The 21,579-nt window shown below is 36.0% G+C and overlaps 2 protein-coding genes across 11 annotated transcripts in view; one reads left to right on the top strand and one right to left on the bottom strand.

Annotated features, from left to right (window-relative positions):
* SLC25A21 (solute carrier family 25 member 21) overlaps positions 1-21,579 on the top strand; it is a 470,013-nt gene that overhangs the window by 104,958 nt on the left and 343,476 nt on the right. The gene's annotated exons all lie outside the window — the stretch shown is intronic.
* LOC118355478 (small nuclear ribonucleoprotein E-like) lies at positions 21,057-21,332 on the bottom strand. The gene has a single exon (XM_035719840.1). The coding sequence runs from the start codon at positions 21,330-21,332 to the stop codon at positions 21,057-21,059; it is 276 nt and encodes a 91-aa protein (XP_035575733.1).

Below are 21,579 nucleotides of genomic sequence, written 5' to 3'. Positions count from 1 at the left end.
ATGATGAAGAGCATGTAGCTCCATTACTTACTAGCTGTGTGACTTTAGGCAAGTTACTAAGCTTCTTTATAACGTTGCTGCCTCTTCTACAAAATGAGGATTATAATATACCTAACAAATAGGGTTGTGGGGATTAAGCAAGTTAATTTATGTAAAACACATATGTGTTCTGGGCACAAAATAATCCCTCAGAGAAGTGATGACTGTTGTTTTTAGGTATTGAAATGAACAATGTTGGTAATAAAGTGTCAGCATAACCTTCTTTAGCACACTCCCCAGTACTAGTAGATAACATAATACCTATAATCCCTCCATCATCCAGAGGGGAAAGATCACTTCACAGAGTCTAGAGTGGAGGAAGTGTGACTCTTTAAAACTCTGGAGTGAGTCAATCACAGAATCTGATCGAGAACCCAGGTTTGCTAATTCCCAGTCAGGTGCTGGACCATGATCAGGATGAATGATGTCAAACAATGGCTTTTCTGTTCAGAGCCTGACCTTCCAGGTCCAAATGGAGATTCCAAAACAAACAAACACGAGTTCTTGTTTTTGTTACCCTGGGGTGGAAACTGCTTGAGACTTTGGGGAATTAAACTCATTACTTTGAGTCTCTGAATGTTTTGGGGTTTCTTCAAACTGAGTTCCTGTCATTATTTTGTGGTTCTTGATGAAACCTACTCTTTTTCACTTTCCAATTCTGAAATATTAGTGAAGTTTTCCCCAGCAGTTTGTCTTTTCATGCAACTACATGTTCTCACAGGCTCCCTTAAATGATGGAAAATAATAGGCTAAGCAAATAATTACAGAAACATTATAGAATCCATTAATTCTATGATAATTCCTAGAGATTTCTCTTTCATAACTATAACAATTTAAAATGCACCTATGTTACACTATATACTTTCATGTTCCCTAGAAAGCCTCAGTACAGAGATTTGATTATTTAGCCTCTCTTCTCTAGATAGCTGCATTCACAGAAATGTTTGTGAATTTTAGAACCAATGTAACTTCAGATTTGAAAGAGGGCTTTGGAGCTCTCACACACAAGTGGTTTTAAAGCTGTGCTCCACTGAATTCTTAGCACTTTAGAATCAACATGTTGTAGGGCAAAAGGAGTAGGAAACAAAAGTGTTTCCCTTTTTTATTTCCCCCAGAATTTTTAAATATTTTAGATATTGGTCATCTCCATGATATTTATTTTAAAGAAAGAAAAGCTTTTTCAGTTGGAGTAATGTTTAGGAAATGTTGGTCTAGACCAGTTTTCTCATTTTGTCTGGTAGGAAACAAATAGGAAGTAAGCACCTTAATCTTTAGAACTGAAATTTTGCCACAAATTTAAAAAAAAACAAAAAACAAAAAACAAAAAAAGTTGGAGATTGCTCCTTAATTTAGGTTTAGGGGAATATTCATATTCACTTATATTCATATTCATAATCATTCAGTATTCATTAAGTAGTTTAATGTTTTACCTTTCCTTTCTTTACAAGCCTGAAGTCTCTCCAGGTTTTTAGTGCTTCATGATTGTACTCTACCTTAAGAAAGCCCAATATTGTATTTAGAAACTCAAGTTTCTAAAACTAAAGAGAATGAGTAGTCACTTTATACAAAACCAGTGTTCCTATAAATAATGAGGCACAAGTTCCATTGGTACATTTAAAATTTATATTATCTCTAAAGTCTCTTACGTATAATCTTCAATGATCACCTTTATGTGATATAGCAAAGTATGCTTACACTGAAATTTCTATGAATAGGTAATTGTATCTTTAATTTAAAATAATAGACTACTATTGGTTTTCAAAAAGAAACATGTTTAAATTTGCATTTAAATAAGAAAAGTAAACATTTTTGTATTTTTGTTTTCATTTTGTTAAATATTGGAAAACTAAGATTATGAGATTATAAAAAAGAGAAATCATATTAAGAGTTTAAAATATGATTAACACTAAAATGAAATTGCCTTTAATCCTTGGCTCATGTTTCTTTATAATTTTTGTTTGTGCCTCTATCTACTGAGTGTCTACTACACACTAGACTTTGTTTTTAGCACTGGTGATATAATGGAAGGCAAGGTATGGCTCCTGGCCTCAAGAAGCTTATATTCTGAGAGAAAAGACAGTCAAATTAATAAACAATTACAATAAAGAGTGATAAGTGCTATAGTCTGGGTAAGAACAGAGAACTTCCAGAACACACAGGAGGGCACTATCTTCTCTATGGAAGGGGTGAAGATTAGCCAGGGAAACTTTCTTCCTAGAAAGGTAATAGCCTGAAATTAGATATCAAAGGCAAATACCAAAGGCAATTGGGAAAGACCTTAAGAGCGTGGAAAATTCATGCTAGGTAAAACAAATGAAGTGACAAGGAGGGGACACATAGGGGATTGCAGGTAACTCCGAATGATTGGAGCTCAGATTGGAAGGTGGGGAGAGTGGAAAGAAGTTTATCTTAAAGTGTTTTTTATGCCCTTCTAGAATTAGGCCTTATCCTGGAAAATTCTTTAAGAATTTAGGCAGGGAAGATTTACTTGGATTTTCAGTTTTATAGCATCATTGGTGATGATATGGAGAATGAATTAGAGAAAGGTACAACTGGATAGTTGTATAAGAGGAGGGGGAAATGGAATTGGTCTAAACCAAGGTGATAAGTAGAGAGAAGAGAGGTGGATGCATTTAAATAGTATTAAGATGGTAGAAACAGGACTTAAGTTGTATTTATGGTTAAAAGTGGGGAGGATTTGAGAATATCTGCAGTGAAGATGCCGGAGTGGTTCAGTGGTTGAGCGTCTGCCTTCAGCTCAGGTTGTGATCCCGGAGTCCTGGGATCAAGTCCTGCATCAGGGTCCCCACAGGGAGCCTGCTTCTCCCTCTGCCTGTGTTTCTGCCTCTTTCTGTGTGTCTTTCATGAATAAATAAATAAAATCTTTTAAAAAGAGAGAATGTCTGCAGTGTGACAACTTGGGCTGTGCATGGCTAGTTCATCAGTTTCCTGGAAGAAGGAATTGGAAGAAGAGCAGGATTTGGAAGACGGAATGATGCTGTCAGTCCTGAATGTATTGGATTTGGAATTCCATGGGTTAAACAAGCAGAGATATCTTATAAGAAGTGTAATCTGTGAATCTGGAGTGCTGGAAAAATATCTGACTTTGTGGCACACAGGTGGCATGTTAGGAGAAAATTGAATCTGTAAAGGGAAGCAGAAGAGACTAATAGCCTGGTATCATGGACCCATTGTTATAAAAGGAAAAATCACACATGCCTTAGTTTGTAATAAATCCGTTTACCCAAAGGAAACTTTTCAAGGTTATAGGAATAAAACTTTTATTAATTATTTTTTTAAAGTTCACTGAAGAGATTAGTATGTTAATGAATCTTGTAATGTAAATAATGCTTTTAAACTGCAATTAATAGCTGCTTAATTTATCTTTTTCAGAAAAATTTTGGATATTCAGTTTTCTTAAATCAAGTCACATCTAAATAATATTTCTCTAAGGAGCTAGGAAATGTACCTGGAATTCAAACTACATTGTTGTTTTCTATTTTAAAAAACAAACTTCAAAAAAACGAGTCTAAGAAATTCCTTTGGAAATTGTTAGATATCTTTGGGAAATGGGAAAATTAAGTTTGTTGTTTTTATTTCATTTGAAAGTTTTTTACCTAGAAGAAATTGGGTATTTTAGAAACAAGTTTGATGATATCAAGAATAAGAATTTTTTTTCCCTCAACATAACTTAATATTTTTGCTGTTCTTGGAAATCAGAACAGACGGTTTGCTATGTCCTGAACTCAGCTTCCAGCTAGCCATGTGGCAGTCGAAGCAAAAAAATTTCACATTCTGCACTCTATTTGCTCGCCAGCTTTAAAAACATATCAACAAACTGAGAGTATCGAATTCACATGTCTGTTTTTCTATGGCAAGTAAAGGTTACCCCTTAATGTATTAAGGGGGAGAGATCATGGAGGAGAAAAGTTACATGGGAAGCACTTTCCCTAGCAGAAATTGCGTAAATCATAGTTCCTTTACTTGATGTGGTGAGAAAAATGAGGATTGATTCACTGAAGTTTTCCTGACCTCTTTACACTCATTTACCTCTAGTTAATCTATTTAAAGATAGAATAATATTTACAATCTTTAGATTTAATTCAGATTAGGAAGGCTTTCCTAGTTTTGGTGGGAGTGCTGTTGAGAGAATTGGGATTCTTAATCACTTAAGCAAAATGTATCCAAGTTGTCACCTGCTAAATTCTGCATGATGTGAAAAAAAAAAAAGATGTTCATCGTGTTATCTTGTTATCTAGTTGTATATTTAAGACCACTGCCTCACTTGACTGTCCTGCATTCTACTAAAGTTATATTACTGGATTTGAAACTAGAAACACCTTTCATTTTTATGTATTTAGAGTTAAATATTAGAAAAATCTACGACTAGCAATTGTTGTTGCTCCTACTCAGCAGAAATAGATCAGATTTATGAGATGATAATAATTCACGTCCTAACACTCATGAACTGATTTTTTTTAGCATTTTAGTACAACACATGGATTAGTTTATCCGAAACAGCTAGTTATAGACTCAGATTTATCATATTTCCAATTTGAAAATATGCAAATGAATTAATTTTGAACCCCTTCTCTGTCAGAGGCACTGAGTTCCTGAAAAGTATAAAGGCACAGCCCCTTCCTTCAGGAATTTACAAATTAGGGAGAAAAAATAAATGAGATACATGAACTCATTTTTTCCCACAAAGGCAGTGGTTTCCAAAGGCTGCATTTCAAGCCTTCTGCTCTTTTTTCTATTCTTTTCCTCCCTTAGGCCTATAAATATAAGAAAAAGTGTATTTCCATCTCTGACATTCTGACATTCTGCATAATCTAAACCTATGTTAATATCCGTCTGAGTTCTGGACTTTTCCCTTCAAATGTCCTACACAACCTTGAACTCAAAATGTTAGAATAAATTTATCTCCCCAGCCCTACTTTCACTTCTGGATCCAGTGTCTATTTACCTAGTTACTCAATTGCTATTTAAGCACCTTTAATAAGTCTCAAGATATAATTTAAGCTTCTTACCCAGCATATAAGGTCCTTCTCACTAGCTTCACCTATCCCCCCATGCCAGGCATATAAAAATGACTTGTAGTTCTTGGACTCATCCTGTAATAAACTACTGCACATTCACCAAAACCTACTTTAAGTCTTAGTTCCTCTAAGAGGTTTTGCTGAACTTCCTTCCTTGTCTGATTTACATGGTCTTTGCTGAGGTTCCAAAAGCTCATCAAACTTTATTGTACTTTTCAAGTTACTTATTTGTCTCTATATAAGATGCCATTTTTTGTTTAGTTGTTTTATTAGTTGCAAAAAAGGATTTCACATAAAAATCCAGCTTTCCTCAAAAAATAGGAGACTCTGACAACAATGAGCATCAAGATACCAATTACCAAGAGTAGAGTTGCATTTTCCCCTTTAGATGTCTGCCCTTTCCTAATGCCACGGTCCTCAGCAGGCAACTCTGTCAGGCTATGTGCTTGCCTTCCGATTGAGCTTGGAACCCCAATCTAGAGTGTCCAACATTCTGAGATTCTACATTGAGACAGGATATACTCCCAATACAAACTCACTCCTAGTATTGCTCTTCAAACAGTCTATGTGTTTAGCAGTGTTTAAGTTTGGGGAGAATTTCTAAGTATAATTGTTGCCTTCTACATAAAATCTATTCCTCTTACTCTTTATTTACAGTCAGAAGGGAATGCCTTCTGAGTCACCAATGCTCCAACTTTCGTGTAGGAAATGTTCTCTTAAGGGTTGAAAGCTGTGTATAAGATGCCAAGTTAGATCGCTGAGGGCTGGGACCTAGTCTTTAGTACTTGTATATTCCAGTGTCTAGAATAGTACCTGCCACAATAAAGAGGCTCAATACGTCCCTCTCAGATAGCCATATCTATACTCAGCAATAAAAGCAAATATTCCCATCACACCTTCAACAACACAAATGAATCCCCAAATAATTATGCTGAGTAAAAGAAGCCAGACAAAAAAAAGAGCACAGACTGTATGATTCCACTTATGTAAACTTCTTAAAAATACAAATTACTCTATTGTGATGGAAAACAGATTAGTAATTGCCTAGAGAGTCAGGAATGGGAGGGAGGGATAGTTAAGGGAGACAAAGACACTTTTGGGGTTGATGACTATGTTCATTAGCACCTTGAATTGTGCTAATGGCTTCACAGCTATACAAAATTGTCAAAAATTATCAGGTTGTATATTTTTAAATATATAGTTTATTGCATGTTAGTTATACCTTAGGTAAAAGTAATGCCAAGAAGAAGGAGGAATTAATATGTCAGTGAATGATTTAAACTTTATTGGAACAAGCTGTCAGGGACTCAGGCAAAGAGGCAGGATCATATCTACTAATAACCATGGTGTTTTGCTGGTGGCATCTCACAGCATGCTTAGTTAGGTTGATGGTTCACATTTTCTACTTTTCATCATTGTACCTCCCTGATGACTACTAAGCAGCTGTTCCCTGCTTCTAAGACAGTGTCAGATTCACTGTTTGGGGTATTGGAGGTAATTAAGACTTTAGAACATGGGATTGTGGATTATATTCTAGAAGAAGCAAAGAGAAGCTTATGGAATGGCATACCCCTAGTCCATGTGGCGGTGGTGGAGATGAGGGAGGCATATAAATGGCAGTAATGCTAAGAGACCCAGCCCAGTTTAGGGGCACGGAACCCCTGGCATTTGTGAATCTTAGGGCAAAGGAATATTTGTATTAAGGAAAATGGAAAGATAGGTATTCTACTACTCTACTAAGAAACATACCCCAAACAACTGAAGCAAGTACACTCTACAGTCTTTAAGACCAGAATTGAATGCACCACAATTATAGGGCCAAGGAGACTATTCTGTATTACTCCTCCTTCTACATTCTTCTCACTTTCTGAATATTCTCTAAACTCTTCTCTCAGGAAATACTTTTATTCCATAAAAGGAAATAAAACTAATAAAATTCTCAAAAGAGTGAATATATTTGTGATAATTTCAGTTAAAAGGGTAAATAACATCACATCTTGCTGTTTTTATTTTTTTAAGATTTTATTTATTTTTTCATGAGATACAGAGAGAGAGAGAGAGAGAGAGAGAGAGAGAGACAAAGGTAGAGGGAGCAGACTCCATGCAGGGAACCTAACGCGGACTCGATCCCAGATCTCCAGGATCAGGCCCTGGGTTGAAGGCGGTGCTAAACTGCTGAGCCACCCAGGCTGCCCACATCTTGATGTTTTTATTTGGAGAAGTTAGAAATTAAGAAGACACATAATATCTGGGTTTGAGAAAGGAGAGAACTCTCACAAATGCTGAATGCTGTGAAGACACATTTTTCAAGTATTACAATTCTGTCAGTTATATTATTATTCATATTTTTACTGACAGAAAGTGGATATACTCTGTGTCCCTCAGAAATCTTGAGTCCAATGGATGGGACTAATATGCTTAGATTACAAAAGAGGGAATGGTTATTATGATATGCTTATCTATCACAAACCAAAGAGCATGACAGTCAAAAAAGCCACTTCAGACTTCAGTCAGATAACCATATTTCTTTTTTCTCCATGCAATATAGTGAGCACTGAACTGAGAACTCTAGAAACACACAAAAAGTATTTCATTATAAGATCACTCCATACTTACAAGGAGCTTTAAATTTAAATAAAGACAAGAAGATATATGCAAATGAATAAGAAAAGAACAGAAGCAGAAGAATCATAAGGAAAATATAAACATCTGCAGAATATAGAAACATCTTTCTAAGTGATTTCTCCTGTCAGTATGCAAACAGAATTGTTGAAGTGATTTGGTTGAGCAGAGCCATATGGGGTTAGTTTGGGAGATGATTCCTGGCAGCATTCTGAAGGAGGAGGGACATGGTTTGACATAGATGATCTATGAAGACTTCTGGGCTGGGCGAATGTAGTTCACAATTTTAGAGCAAGAGACTCTAAAATTCTCTTGAAATGTGAAATATGACAAGAATCAGATACTACTGGATCCCTGGGTGGCTCAGCAGTTTAGCGCCTGCCTTCCACCCAGAGTATGATCCTGGAGTCCTGAGATGAGTCCCGTCAGGCTTCTGCATGGAGCCTGCTTCTCCCTCTCCCTGTGTCTCTGCCCCTCTCTCTCTTTCTCTCTCTCTTTCTCTCATGAATAAATAAATAAAATTTTAAAAAAAAAGAATCAGGGATCCCTGGGTGGCGCAGCGGTTTGGCACCTGCCTTTGGCCCAGGGCGCGATCCTGGAGACCCGGGATCGAATCCCACATCGGGCTCCCGGTGCATGGAGCCTGCTTCTCCCTCTGCCTGTGTCTCTGCCTCTCTCTCTCTCTCTCTGTGACTATCATGAATAAATAAATAAAATCTTTAAAAAAAAAAAAGAATCAGATACTACTGAAGTGTAAGCTAGAAATGTGTCAGGAGGATAGAGTTAGAACACAAGCAAGAAAAAAGGGAAAGAGATCACCATTAAAATTTGGTGAAAAAAATTGTTAAGTGATAGGACAAAAGAAAATGGTGACTATAAGCATGCATAAAGGAGAGAAAAAGAGATGGAACTCTAGACTTAGTTGATAGATCATCAAGTAATGGCTTCTTTCATAAGGAAGCAATGCTGGTGATTTTAGGCTTTCCTTGTGTAGAGAATTCAGATAAAACTCAGAATCAGGTTAGCATCATTAGTAGCAGAAGATCATGATTAAAGGTCCTTGCAAGAATAACCAGAACACAGAAATCCTGTCAAAGGGGGCGCCTGGGTGGCTCAGTCGGTTAAGCCTTTGGCTCAGGACGTGATTTCAGGGTCCTGGGATTGAGTCCCATCTCTAGTTCTGCAGTGGGCTCCCTCTTCAGCTGAGAGCCTATTTCTCCCACTTGCTCTATCCCCCTCTCCCATGCTCTCTTTTGCTCCCTATCTCACATAAATAAAATCTTAAAAAAAAATCCTGTCAGAAAGGGGAGAAGGAAGAATATGTATGCCAGACTTAAGTTGTATGCCAGCAAAATGACTTATCTGTTAGTAAACTATTTGAAAATTTTAAACTAATTTTGCCTCACCAAGAAGTCTGAGACAAAATTCCTCATAGACTCCCACTTAATACACAGCTCATTGCCCCATTCCATCCTCTCCTTGACCCACTGCCCTCCCTTCTGCTTTGAGATTGCCTTTGGCTTCCAATATGTTATGATGCATGTACCAGGGCACATTGTAAAATAATTTGATGTTCATTTATGGAGAGAGAAAACATTTCCTAAATCTTCTTTCCAGGCCACCTGTAAACCAATGACAGGGCTAGCTAAGTAAACAGGAAAGCCAGCATCCTCTGCTTCAGAAACTAAACACTCACACAAGGACTGTTTCTCTGGGTAGGTGGGTCAGTCATATCTGAACATCTGCTTTTCTTAGCCTTTCCTCTCCTTTCCCCTCCCTTGATGTGTAAAGTCCTTTCTTTATTCATGTGAAAAAAGATTCCCTTTATTAATAATGAGATTGCAGCAGATTTGGATGACTTGAGCTTTAAAATTTTGGTAAGTATGGGGAATGGGTAGAAAAAGAAACCAACCAGATTCATTGATTAAAGATCATGTAAAAGAATATATTATAAAGAGATAGGCATTTTGGAATTCTTTTAAACTAAGACAATATTTTTTAAGAACAGAAAAAACAATAAGAACATATTTCATCTCGTTGGTAACTGGTGGATATGTATGATAAAGGAGTTAGCAGGGCAGGTGTATTTTAAAACTTCCTGTAGCAATCAGAAAGGAAGGTGGAAATCCACATATCGCATGGGAAGAGTAGGCTTGAACCTCTGGATATCGCTCCATATTCCTGATCAGCCCAGTTACTTTTTGATTATAGCACAGTCTTGGCAGAAGAATCCAACTTGCTAAAAGTGTTAAAAAAAAAAATCTCTGGCATTTCCTGTTGGTTGGAAGCTGTTCGGCTTTCTACATTACTATTTAGTGTTATCATTGGCCAAGTACCTTTGCTGGGTAGAAAAATACTGGTGCAAATTTTACTGGTGAGGTGGGAGTAGAAGCCATAAAAATTCTCAATTTCCCTTTTAAAAACTTAACTCATTTGTCCAAGAGGAATGAATACAGAAGGACAAGAGATTTTAAACTTCCCGTACATCTGGGTACAGCAGTGTATTTTGACTCCAAGCACAATAAAACAACCTTACTTGCTGGTGGTATATGACATAATGACCCAAATATGTTTTTAAAAAATCATTTATTGCTGTACATAAACAGCGAAGTTAGCGCAAGGGATGATAAAATAACATGGGTAATTCTTCCTTTAGCTGGGAACCATTGGCGGCCCATTAGGATTCCAGATGTAGCTGTGTGTGCTTTTCCATTTGTTTTCCAATGTCTAGTGCTTATGCCCTTGGTACCTTGACGGTGCTTGTCAGGCATGTTGGCTTTTCAGCTTGAGGTCTTCCTTGGAGAAACACACTGATCGGGCTCTGGGCTATAAAGCACACTATTGTCTTGGGCCCAGTTTGTTGAGAATATAAGACCCAGGGCAGCCTCCTGCCAAAGGTCAAATACCAGCTTGACCAAAGCTCCTCAAGTCAACACCGGACCTCCCCAGACAAGAGACACTTCAACTCTTCCTGAAGGAAAAGTGTTTTTAAATTTTTATCACTCTGTAATAACAGTGATTGTTATGTAGTACAAATAAGCTGGAATGCATTTTGATAACTTATTTATTATAGTTAACTCTCATGAAAAACAGCTGACATGGCCAGAAGTTAATAGATGAAATAAAAAAATTTATTCCAACGTTTTGGGCATTTAAAAAAGAAGCAATCTCTCAGTCCAAGAAACAGTCTAATAAGCAGTAGTGGAGAGTAGAGCTGTAAAACTGTACAGATAGAATCATTGTATCTTAGGCAGAGAAAGAAAGCAGCTAAAAATAGAACCGTAGCTAATTTAGCAAGCTCCCTGACTGCCAAAAATGCATGTCTGAAATCAGGTGGGTGTTTCTTTATGAGTCACTTAGCCAAATATAAAATTTATAGCCCAGTCTTGTACAGACTCTAGCAAAGATTCAGAGCATCAGTTTATTACAGAGCTACCATTAAGGATGCTTAAAATTCCCCAGCTTTACACTCCTCACCCCAGGGGTCTAGCCTTAGCTAGTTATGATTGGGCCTGGCCCAAATGCTCCTATTAGACAGGGATTTAAGTATTCAACAATACAGTTAGGCCCTTTCTATTGAGCTGAATGCTCTTCCTCCCGGGGAGCTCAACTCACCCCTCCTGTGTCCAACAACAGCAAATTCCCTTCGCTTCTTACCACTTTTCACCTGTGCCCTAGCTTAGCCAATCGAGGGAAATAATGCTTAAAGAAAACAAAATAAATAGCAGATGGCTGAGTGTACTCGGGGATGAATAAATTATGGCTGCAAAGGGGAAAAGTGAGTTGGTGGATGCACACTGCTGTATTTGTCGCTGACATACAGGATGCTCAGCACGCTGACCTCAACATGTACCAGGCCCACCACCATTAATCACTCTACATAATCTAAGCCAGAAATTTAAGGAGCCCAAGGGATTGGCAACTTCTTGGAGTGGGAGCTGAGAAAGCTAACTAGAAGCAAAATACAAAGTGTAAAAGTGGCTCCAGATAAGATGGTAGTGGCTTCACGGTGCCCAAGAAACTCAAGAGATTTGGGGTAGACTTTAATTCATGTGGACTCAGATGTAGAGAAATCGTCTGAAGAGATATATCCTCTAGGTTCATGCTCTCAAATAAATAAGATAATTATCCGCCCCCATGATATCACAGTGCCATTCAGGAAGCTTTTCTTTTTTTGTATTTTTTTTATTGGAGTTCGATTTGCCAACATATAATATAACACCCAGTGCTCATCCCGTCAATTGCCCCCCTCAGTGCCCGTCACCCAGTCACCCCATACCCCCGCTCACCTCCCCTTCCACTATGCCTTGTTCATTTCCCAGAGTTAGGAGTCTCTCATGTTCTGTCACCCTCTCTGATTTTCCCACTCATTTTCTCTTCAGGAAGCTTTTCCTATATGGAGCACAGTGCTCAGCCTTTTAGAAATCAAATGGATTCTCAAATTCCAAGTTTTTTTTTTTTTTTTTGACAAATTTGGGATTTAAATGTAATTTTTATTAATAAAAAATTTTTATAAGCTGAAAAATTTGGTACTGTCCCAATCTTTATCTTTCCATCCATGATACCTTCTTCTCGATCAGGCTCTCTTACAGCTCTCTTACAGCTGTATTTCTAGACTGAGAGGGTAAAAATATATTTATATTCAGTTATATCCTTTAAATAGTTTCATCAAGAAAGGGTACTACAATAAAAGGTTAGAAAACAAAAGTAGATAAATAATAAATTTAGCTTCTTTTCAATCTACCACTAATTTCCTTTAGGTATGCGCAGTTTCTTATAGGTCCTGAAGTCATGGATGTCAAGAGCTGCACACCCATTCATTCTCCTTGTTGCTTAGTTGAGCTTTCCTCACAGCATCTTTTGTTTCAGTTTCTTCAGAAAATATGTTAAGAGGAACACTTTAAGGTACAAGCAACCCAAATGTCCATCAATACAGAATGGACAAAAAACATAGCATATACATACAATGGTATCTTATTCAGCCTTAAGGAGCAAGAAAACCCTGTCACATGCTACAGCACAGATGAACCTTGAGGACATTTTGCTAAGTAAATAAGCCAATCACAAAAAAACAAACACTGTATGTGTGATTCCACTTATACAAGATATCTAAAGTAGTCAAATTCACAAAAACAAAGTAGTGGTTTCCAGGGGTTGAATAAAGGATTAAAAGGGGAATTGTGTAATAGGCATAGAGCACCAGTTTTACAAGATGCAAAATTTCTGGAGATCCATTGCACAACAATATGAATATACTTTTTCTTTTTAATATTTATTTATTTATTCATGAGAGACACAGAGAGAGATGCAGACACATAGGCAGAGGGAGAAGCAGGCCTCCTGAGGGGGACCTGATGCCAGACTCCATCCCAACACCCCCAGGATCATGACCTGAGCCAAAGGCAGATGCTCAACCACTGAACCACCCAAGTGTTCCCATGTGAATATACTTAACACTATTGAACTGGTCACTTAAAAATGGTTAAGATGGTTAATTTCTTCTTGTGTATTTTTTTTTACATAATTAATAGATGAAGGCATTGGTTGCAATCTCCTTTACCTTTTCATTATTGATGAGAACAGTTCACTGGTATATGTTGGGCTTTGGTAACTATTTAAGTTCTCCCAAAAGGCAGTATATAGATTGATTTTTTAAAGCAAACATTATGAAAAAATTCAAGTATTTATTGAATAGAATAGTATAATAAATCACATATATCCATTTCATTTACAATTTTATAACAGTTACAATTATAATGAAATGATAATTACAGTTATAATCTTGCCAACCTTGTTTCATCTACTTCTCCACAATTTGGGGGGGAGTATTTTAAAACAATGCATGGATTCATTTAAAAATATACACTTCACACTTGTTTCAGAAAGTCAGAATACCTTATTTAAAGACCTTGCCACATAAAAATAATTTTTGTGATTTAAATGTAATATTTTCTATAATACCTTAATTTCTTCAACGTAAAATATAAATAGCTATATAGGAAAGATTATGGGGAATGTCTGATTAAGGATTAGGAATGTCGAATGGGAATGATTAAACCCTTATGACTGAATTAGGTACCATTTAGGAAATGCTAAAGAGTAAAGGAATAAAATGTTTAATTTTAGGAACTGAGAATTCCCTAAAGAGAACATCTTTACCTCTTCTGGATACAATGTGAGATAAAAACTTTCAAAAAATATGGTAATTTTACCACTATTACCTGGAGAAGAGGAAGGAGCTGGGCTTCTCAACAGACCTAGTGACCTGGGATGAGTTGCTTCACCTTTTAGGGCCTTAATACCCTCATATATGACATGATGGCTTTGGAAAGGATAGTTGCTAAGGTCCTTTCCAATTCAAAGATCCAATGATTTGAAAGTAGGAGTAAATATTTTACTACAAAAGATTTCATGGTTCATTCATGGCTGAACTAACTCTAATAAAGGCCTTAGCTTTTGATATGGTTGCCATTATTCATAGGTTATGAAAGTTGACATATCATATTTTAGCCAACATCAAGTGAAGAAGTACCTACAATATAAAGTAGCATGTAAGTTAGTATAGAAAAATTGCCAAAATTTTGTAAGGTCTTCTATTAAAGTTTTACAGAAATAGATATGATATACACTATTTTATATTCTATACTCATTTTGTTTTGTAAATCCTTAAAACTTAAAATGAAAAATTATATATAGTGAAATAATTTGAACTAAAGACTTACTTGGTTACTTTGAACCAAGAACTTAAAAAAAAAAAAAAAAGAAAGAAATTTCTTCCTTAGGAAATTAAGAGGAAAGAGAAAACTGTGTAGTAAATTTGCTTTGAAATGGTTGGCTGTGAGGGTGTAAAACTTTGTGATTGTACAAAACACTGCTCATCTAAGTGCAAATGTTCTTCAGGGTGCTCTGTATATTCCATCTATCTGATCTCACCTTCTCTCTATACAAAGTGTCATTCCTTTAATAAGCATTTGCAAAAAGACTTGCTACCTTGAGGGCAGTTGGAACTTGGCTCTGTGTTAGAGTCTTGAGGAAAACGGGGAAGAAGGTGAAGGAGGAATTAAAAAATGCCAATCTTGGGGCACCTAGGTGGCTCAGTGATTGAGCATCTGCCTTTGGCTTGGGTCGTGATCTCCAGGTCCTGGGATCGAGCCTCATATTGGGCTCCCTGCAGAGAGCCTGTTTCTCCCTCTGCCTATCTCCGCTTCTCTCTGTGTGTCTCTCATGAATAAATAAATAAAATAAATAAAATCTTTTTAAAAAATAAAAAAAATTAATTAAAAATGCCAATATTTCAAAAATCTATTTCCCTTCAACAGTGTCCTTCTCATCCTCAGGGTAAATGTAAGTAGTTGAGAGAATAAAGGAAGTAGAGAAATACCATTTGGGGTGGACTATGCTTCCTAACAGAGAGCTCCCTGGCTGAACAAGTTCTTCAAAACAAAGTTGAATCAAAGTTCCAGTCTCTAGTCACTCATGCTGGATGTTGATAGTTGATTCTGACTACTGTTGGCCACCTTTGGTGTCATATTTTGCTGCTGGGATTTAGAGACTGTTGACCAAACTCAAAAAATCCAGGACCTTGACCTGTGTTCAACTTGACAACTAAAGAGTTTCTGTGGTTATAGGAACACTTATCAAAAAATATACACTGAGGATATGAGGTCTTCACTCTGTCATATCAGTCACTGTTAGTGTCCATTTCCATCCTTCTTGCTATGCCTTTTCTGACACAGAGCGCTAGGTCAGAAACATAACCCTCTAAGACCAACAAATTCATCATTGACACTCATTTCTTAGATGATACTAGATTTTTTTTTTTGGAATTTTGTCAAGAAGAGAGAGGAAAATAGTAATATCGTAGGAGATCAATCCAGAAAAAATCAATAGAAAAAAAAATACAGAGCAAGACTTTTTCAGGGTGGATTCTAGAAAAATTTGTTCCTAAGATGGAGCTCATAAAGATGTGACAACTAAAGAATTACTCAAGGGATGATGTGAAGAAATATCAGGAGTAACAGAGCTAGAGACAGATTGGGGATTCAGAAGAAGTATTTGAGGGCAAAACTGATTTTTGGAGAGGGAGCTTCTCCTTTCAGCATACACATATACAGCATATACATCTGGAAGTTCTGTTCGGACACTAGTGATGGAAATGTGTCTACAGAAAACTGAATAGTTTGACCTTATACTTTGACTCAGCAATTAAAGATGCACTGTTTAAGGGATCTTACTATGCTCCATTTTCTTTATAAATGTGACTTAATGACATTTACCTACTCAATAAGATTTGCAATAACAACAGTAGGCTTTGTGTTTCTTGAAAGGAAAACACTGACTGCAAAGTAGTGGGACCATTCCTCTGTATTACCCTCCTCAGATTGCAGACAGCTAAGAATGTAGACTGGCTTCTAGTGCCCTATCATTTTTGAAGATCTCAGTTAGTAGAATTTACATTAACTGTCTGAAAGGGAAAAATCAAACCTTCCTTTTAAATATTGCTTTTCACTGAGTTCCTCTCTAATCCTTAGGTAAATTGTACACTGTTGATCTAGTTCCACAACACAATTTCTGAATGGAAACCCCCGACATGATATATTCTATTTAAGGAATATTGACCCCTAAGAAAGATCAGAATGCAGAAACATTTTGGGGAAATAACACATGTAACTCTGTTATTTCTCTTATTCTGATGTGCTGGCAAGCACTAGTTAGAATAATTGGCAAGGACTAGCAAGAAATACTATTTAGACTTAGGAAAACTACAAAACTATCCCACTGGAAAGGTAAATATGTCATGTCTTACAGCCAGCAATAATAATTACAACAAGAACATCTGAGATTTTTCCCTGGGCTTTACACCACCTAAGTAATTTTCTTTAAAATATTAATTTTCTGATGCAATCTTTTCTCTCTTTATTTCTCTTTCCCTGTCTCCCTTTTTTTGGGAACTAAATTGAATACCTAAGTGTATTAAAATGCTCTAAAATGTCAATTTATTGAAATTATTCTATATTTTAAATAGTGTTAGAAAATATTTTAATGTTATTGTTTATTCATGTATTTAAGTATACTTACAGTGATATAATGGAGACAGACTTAAAAATTAACAATGGCGGGACACCTGGGTGGCTCAGTTGGTTAAGCATCTGCCTTTGCCTTAGCCTGCATTGGGCTCCATGCCCAGTGGGCAGCCTGCTTCTCCCTGTTCCCTCCACTTGTGTTCTCTCTCACTCTCTCTCAAATAAATAAATAAATTCCTTAAAAAAAAGTTAACAGTGGCCAAGACTTTAGTTTAGTTTAGTTTTTGTTCTCTTCAAGAACTTAACATCTTGTGTCAGATAAAGTTTTAATTTTTTAACCACTTAAAAATAATTACAGGAGCATTATTTTAAAAAAACAACAATGACAAATACCAACCACCTATAGTTGATTTGTTCTTTGTTATCATAGGCAAGCTGAAACAAATAAAATGTTCGAATAAGAGCAGAATAGCATGAATGATGGTAATAGAAAAATGAAAAGTCCACAAACAAGAAATGAAATTTGAAGTTTCTTGAGTAATTTATTTACTCTGAACATGTTAAACATAGAAACCTCTTCCTCAAGAATAGCGCTTTACTATGATTCTTCATTATTTTTTTTGTCTCAACCACCGTAGTTTGCCAACGTTGAATTAAAAAATAAAAAAGATTTGCACTATTGAAATAGACTTGTTTGGGGGCTCAAGAAGTAGCTATTTACTGGTTACTCTTCATAAGAAAATCTCTAGATACAAAAAAAAATGGTCTTTACAGTTATTTAGGATGTGGGATATTATATATCACTCCAGTAAAAGTTGAAAAACTTAGTGTTTTAAAGGTAAAATGTTAAAATATTTTTCTCAGCATAGATACTAAAGGTTATTACTATAATATAATTATGTATTGTGTAATTATGCCTTGTAAGATTTAATCAATTGGTATTTGAAAAAGGTTTATAGGTAAAGTTTTTAGAAGATTACGTTTCTGGAATTTTTTATACAGTGGAATTTCTGATGCTACAGTAAATTAAAAAGTTGGATGATTTTCATGTGATATCCTATTTCACTAATACAGAACAACCTTGAACCACACTAGAGCAATAATTACTTAACCTAAATCAGAGACCAAGCCAGGCCAAACAGCTGTTTTCATTTTGTTAGGAGATCCATTTGATTTACTCTTTTAGTCAGCTTTCATTACTGTAGAAGACAAAACTTCACTTGAGTTTTTAACCCTAAATTCTCTGCCTTGTTTGCTGCTTGCTATAAAATTGCATGGTTGAGCTGCCACAGCCGCTGAACACGCTCCGGAGCTACCGTAGTATTGTGGGAGGCTCCACTTGAGCTCAGGAGAAAGAGAAGCTTCGGAAAAAAAAAGAGATAAAATCTAGGTCCTTCCCACTGCTCTTTAAAAAAACAAAACAGAACAAAACCAGTCGTCATTATTTTGATTAAAAGAAAAGTTTTCTGGATTGAATACCTGACTTGAGATCCTGTAGTAGCAGAAACAGTCATCTAACAGTTACCAACTGTGACATAGCTCAACCATCTTGGCAACTACAGAAAGGAATATAAAAGATGTGGAAATAGGAAATTTGAATTCAGATATGCATTACTGGTAACTAGATACAAATGTATTAGGTATTAAGTCATTACCCCTAAAATTTATCTCTTATGCCCTCTTTTAAATTGTGAAACCGGTTTTCCTAGAATTTCTAGACATGAGGATGCACCAGCATTTTTGTGGTTTGTATGATGGTTTTTGTAATTCCATAAATGTATTGTTCTCACTGTCTCCAATGAAAATATGGTGAAACAATACTGGGACATTCTGAGTTCATGGAAAAGATAGCTCTATTTCTTAAGATTGCTGTTACTTGGGGGGAAAGTCCTTGGAATTGTTAATGCTAATTAAATCTGTTCTTTTTCTTCCCTTAAAGCAATCTGTATCTACTCCTTAAACAGAACCTGGCAAGACAGTGGGTTCTCTGTGGCTACACCAATTGACATAAATTGATTCAACCACACAAAGACAACTGTTACGTGGTCATGATGAACTCTTTGATATATTTCTGTCATGTTACATATATACATTTCTTAACCACATATCTTCCAAATTCTTATAGAGTTCCCTGAAAAAGAGTTTCGTGGTCAAATAAATTTTGTTGATACTTTCTAATATGCGATAGCATTTTGTAGCTGAGAAATCCAGCAGAAAAGATATCTTTTAAGTGTAGCTTATTTCATTGTTTCTCAAACTTATTTGGATATGAAACACTTCTTTTTCATATGACACCATAATATCCCACAATAATAGTTTTACTTTGGATGGTAGTTTGGGTTGGGGCATATCCTGTATAGATATTATCTAATTTAATTATTTCCCCAAGTGCAAAAATATGTGGAAATTAAAGTTATTGGGAGCAAGGAGCTTGTTTTGGTGCCTATTTTTTTTTAATAACAAAATAATTTGGAGGTTTTTCCAGCTACTAAAGACACTTAGGAGATTACCAGTTTGACAAAGGCTCTTATAAACACCTTTTTTAAAAGGATAATCATTTTGACAAAACCCAGGGAACTACAATGATGCTCACTTTTTCTAGCCAACTCATAATAGTTTTAGGGAAGAGTCTTACTGAAAATAATTGAGAACTAATGATATATAGAGAAACAAAGATTATTTCCTGTGGTGCAACAGAATCTTTACAAAGAGCCATAGATTACACTTTGGATGTTAGCGATCTGCAAAGAGGGAAAGTTAGTTGAAGATTGCTTCTTTACTTAGGAAGTCTAGTCTTTAGGAAGATGGCTGGTATTCTTTAGGTGCTTTCTTGTTACCTTAAACATAGTAGATTATGTCTGGATTAGCCCACCTGACCCACATGGTGAAGTGTAAATGACTGAGTGCATGCTCTAGGGACTTTTTCCTTTGCTGCATATTTTGGTATTTACCACATGGTTTTGTCCACACCAGTTTCAGTTTATGTATTAGTCTCTATCTCACCTCTTTTTTTTTCTTTGTCTTTTTCTCCTTTTTCTTTTCTTTTCTTTTCTCTTTCTTTCTTTCTTTCTTTCTTCTTTCTTTCTTTCTTTCTTTCTTTCTTTCTTTCTTTCTTTCTTTCTTCTTTCTTTCTTTCTTTCTTTCTTTCTTTCTTTCTTTCTTTCTTTTTCTTCTTCTTTCTTTCTTTCTTTCCCTCTCTCTCTTTCTCTCTCTCTTTTTTTCTTAAGAACTTGAGCAGGAGTTGCTAAAATTGCATCTGCAACAAGCATATCAAGGAAGCCTAGGGCTGAAAATCCTGGTCTGAAGTTCACCCTTTCACAGTCAATTTAATAAAATATGATTGACATTTGCAAACAAGTCTGTCCTACAGGAGTAAGGAGGAAGCCACATGAAACAAAGACTCCTTAATTTGAAAGAATATGAACTATAGTCTTTTTTTCTGGCAGAGCTGTATATGTATTTATTATTCTCTATTTAAACTAATATAAGTTGTTTTCCTCTTGGTGTTGAAACAAATATTCCAGCCTTGCAGATGGCTGAATCTGAACAAAAAATAATTTGTTGTTGTCGTAATTGTGTTAACTAACAGCAGAACGTTAGCAATGCATCTGATGGCAAACATCAGGCCATTACTGCCATCATCACCATCAACAGCCACATACTAAAATAATAATAGTAATGTCTTTATATTGTATACTTTTCCATAGTTTCAAAATTACTGTAATTTATGTTATCTCTTGTTCTTCTCAAAACAACCTCAAGACTTAGATAAGGGTGGAACTATTACTCTATTTAAGAAATAAGCAAAGTGAGGTTCAGAAAGGTTCAGTGACTTGCCCAATGCCACAGAGTTCATGACTGGTGAAGCTGAGATTCAAGCTAGGAGGTTTTTTTTTTAATTATTTTATTTATTTGGGGTAGAGAGAGAGAGTGAGCATGAACAAGGGAAGAGGCAGAGTGAGAGGGAGAAGCAGACTCCTCGCTGAGCAGGGGCTTGATTCAAAGACTCTGGGATGATGACCTGAGCTGAAGGCAGACACTTAACCGACTGAGCCACCCAGGTTCCCCCAAACTAGGATTTTTCTGATATCCAGTTTCTTTCTACTTCTCTCTACTGTCTAAAATATTATATTTCATTGTAGTTTTCATTAAATATTTTGTCTGCCATTTTTTTAAATAAGAACAATCCCACAGCATTTATTATCCTCTGGTAATAACATACAGGTAATCAAAACGATACAAACAAGGGTTTTAGAACTATATTCCCAAAAAAAGACATCTAAAAAAACAAACTACATGGCCTTCTCAAGAATTTCTCACTTCATTGATCATTCTAGTTGGAGACACTTTGGAGCAGAGTAATATCTCCTTTTAGCATGATCCAACCCAGTTGTTTTCTTGATTTTGTTTTAGAATGAATCTCTACGGCATCATCTAATACAAGGTTCATGTACTCATCAAAACCAATGATACAGCCCTCTATCCGCATATTTACTGGCTCATAAAGCCATACCTGAATCCGAGATCTATTTTGCAAGTATCTGAAGATGATATTGATGGACTGAACCATCACCTTCTGCAATTTTTGGCCCTGACCACGGTACGCCATAGTGGAAGCTGACAAAGACCACACCTTTGTCTACCATTGATTTAAAAAAACCTCATTCCACTTTTAAGCGTTTATGGTATAAAAAAAAAAAATCCTATAAATTTGACAGTGTTGATTTCAAATATAGTTATGTAGTCAATGCAGCTTTCTCAGTTACAAACTAATTAACTGCTTGTTAGTTGAAAGATTTAAATTTACAAATGCAAAGTACTTTCTGAAATTTATGTTTCCTCGTGAAACAATAAAA

Source organism: Canis lupus, chromosome 8 (assembly GCF_003254725.2).
Source record: "Canis lupus dingo isolate Sandy chromosome 8, ASM325472v2, whole genome shotgun sequence".
In the NCBI taxonomy this organism is placed as follows: domain Eukaryota; kingdom Metazoa; phylum Chordata; class Mammalia; order Carnivora; family Canidae; genus Canis; species Canis lupus.
This window is presented reverse-complemented; position numbering and strand designations above follow the sequence as displayed.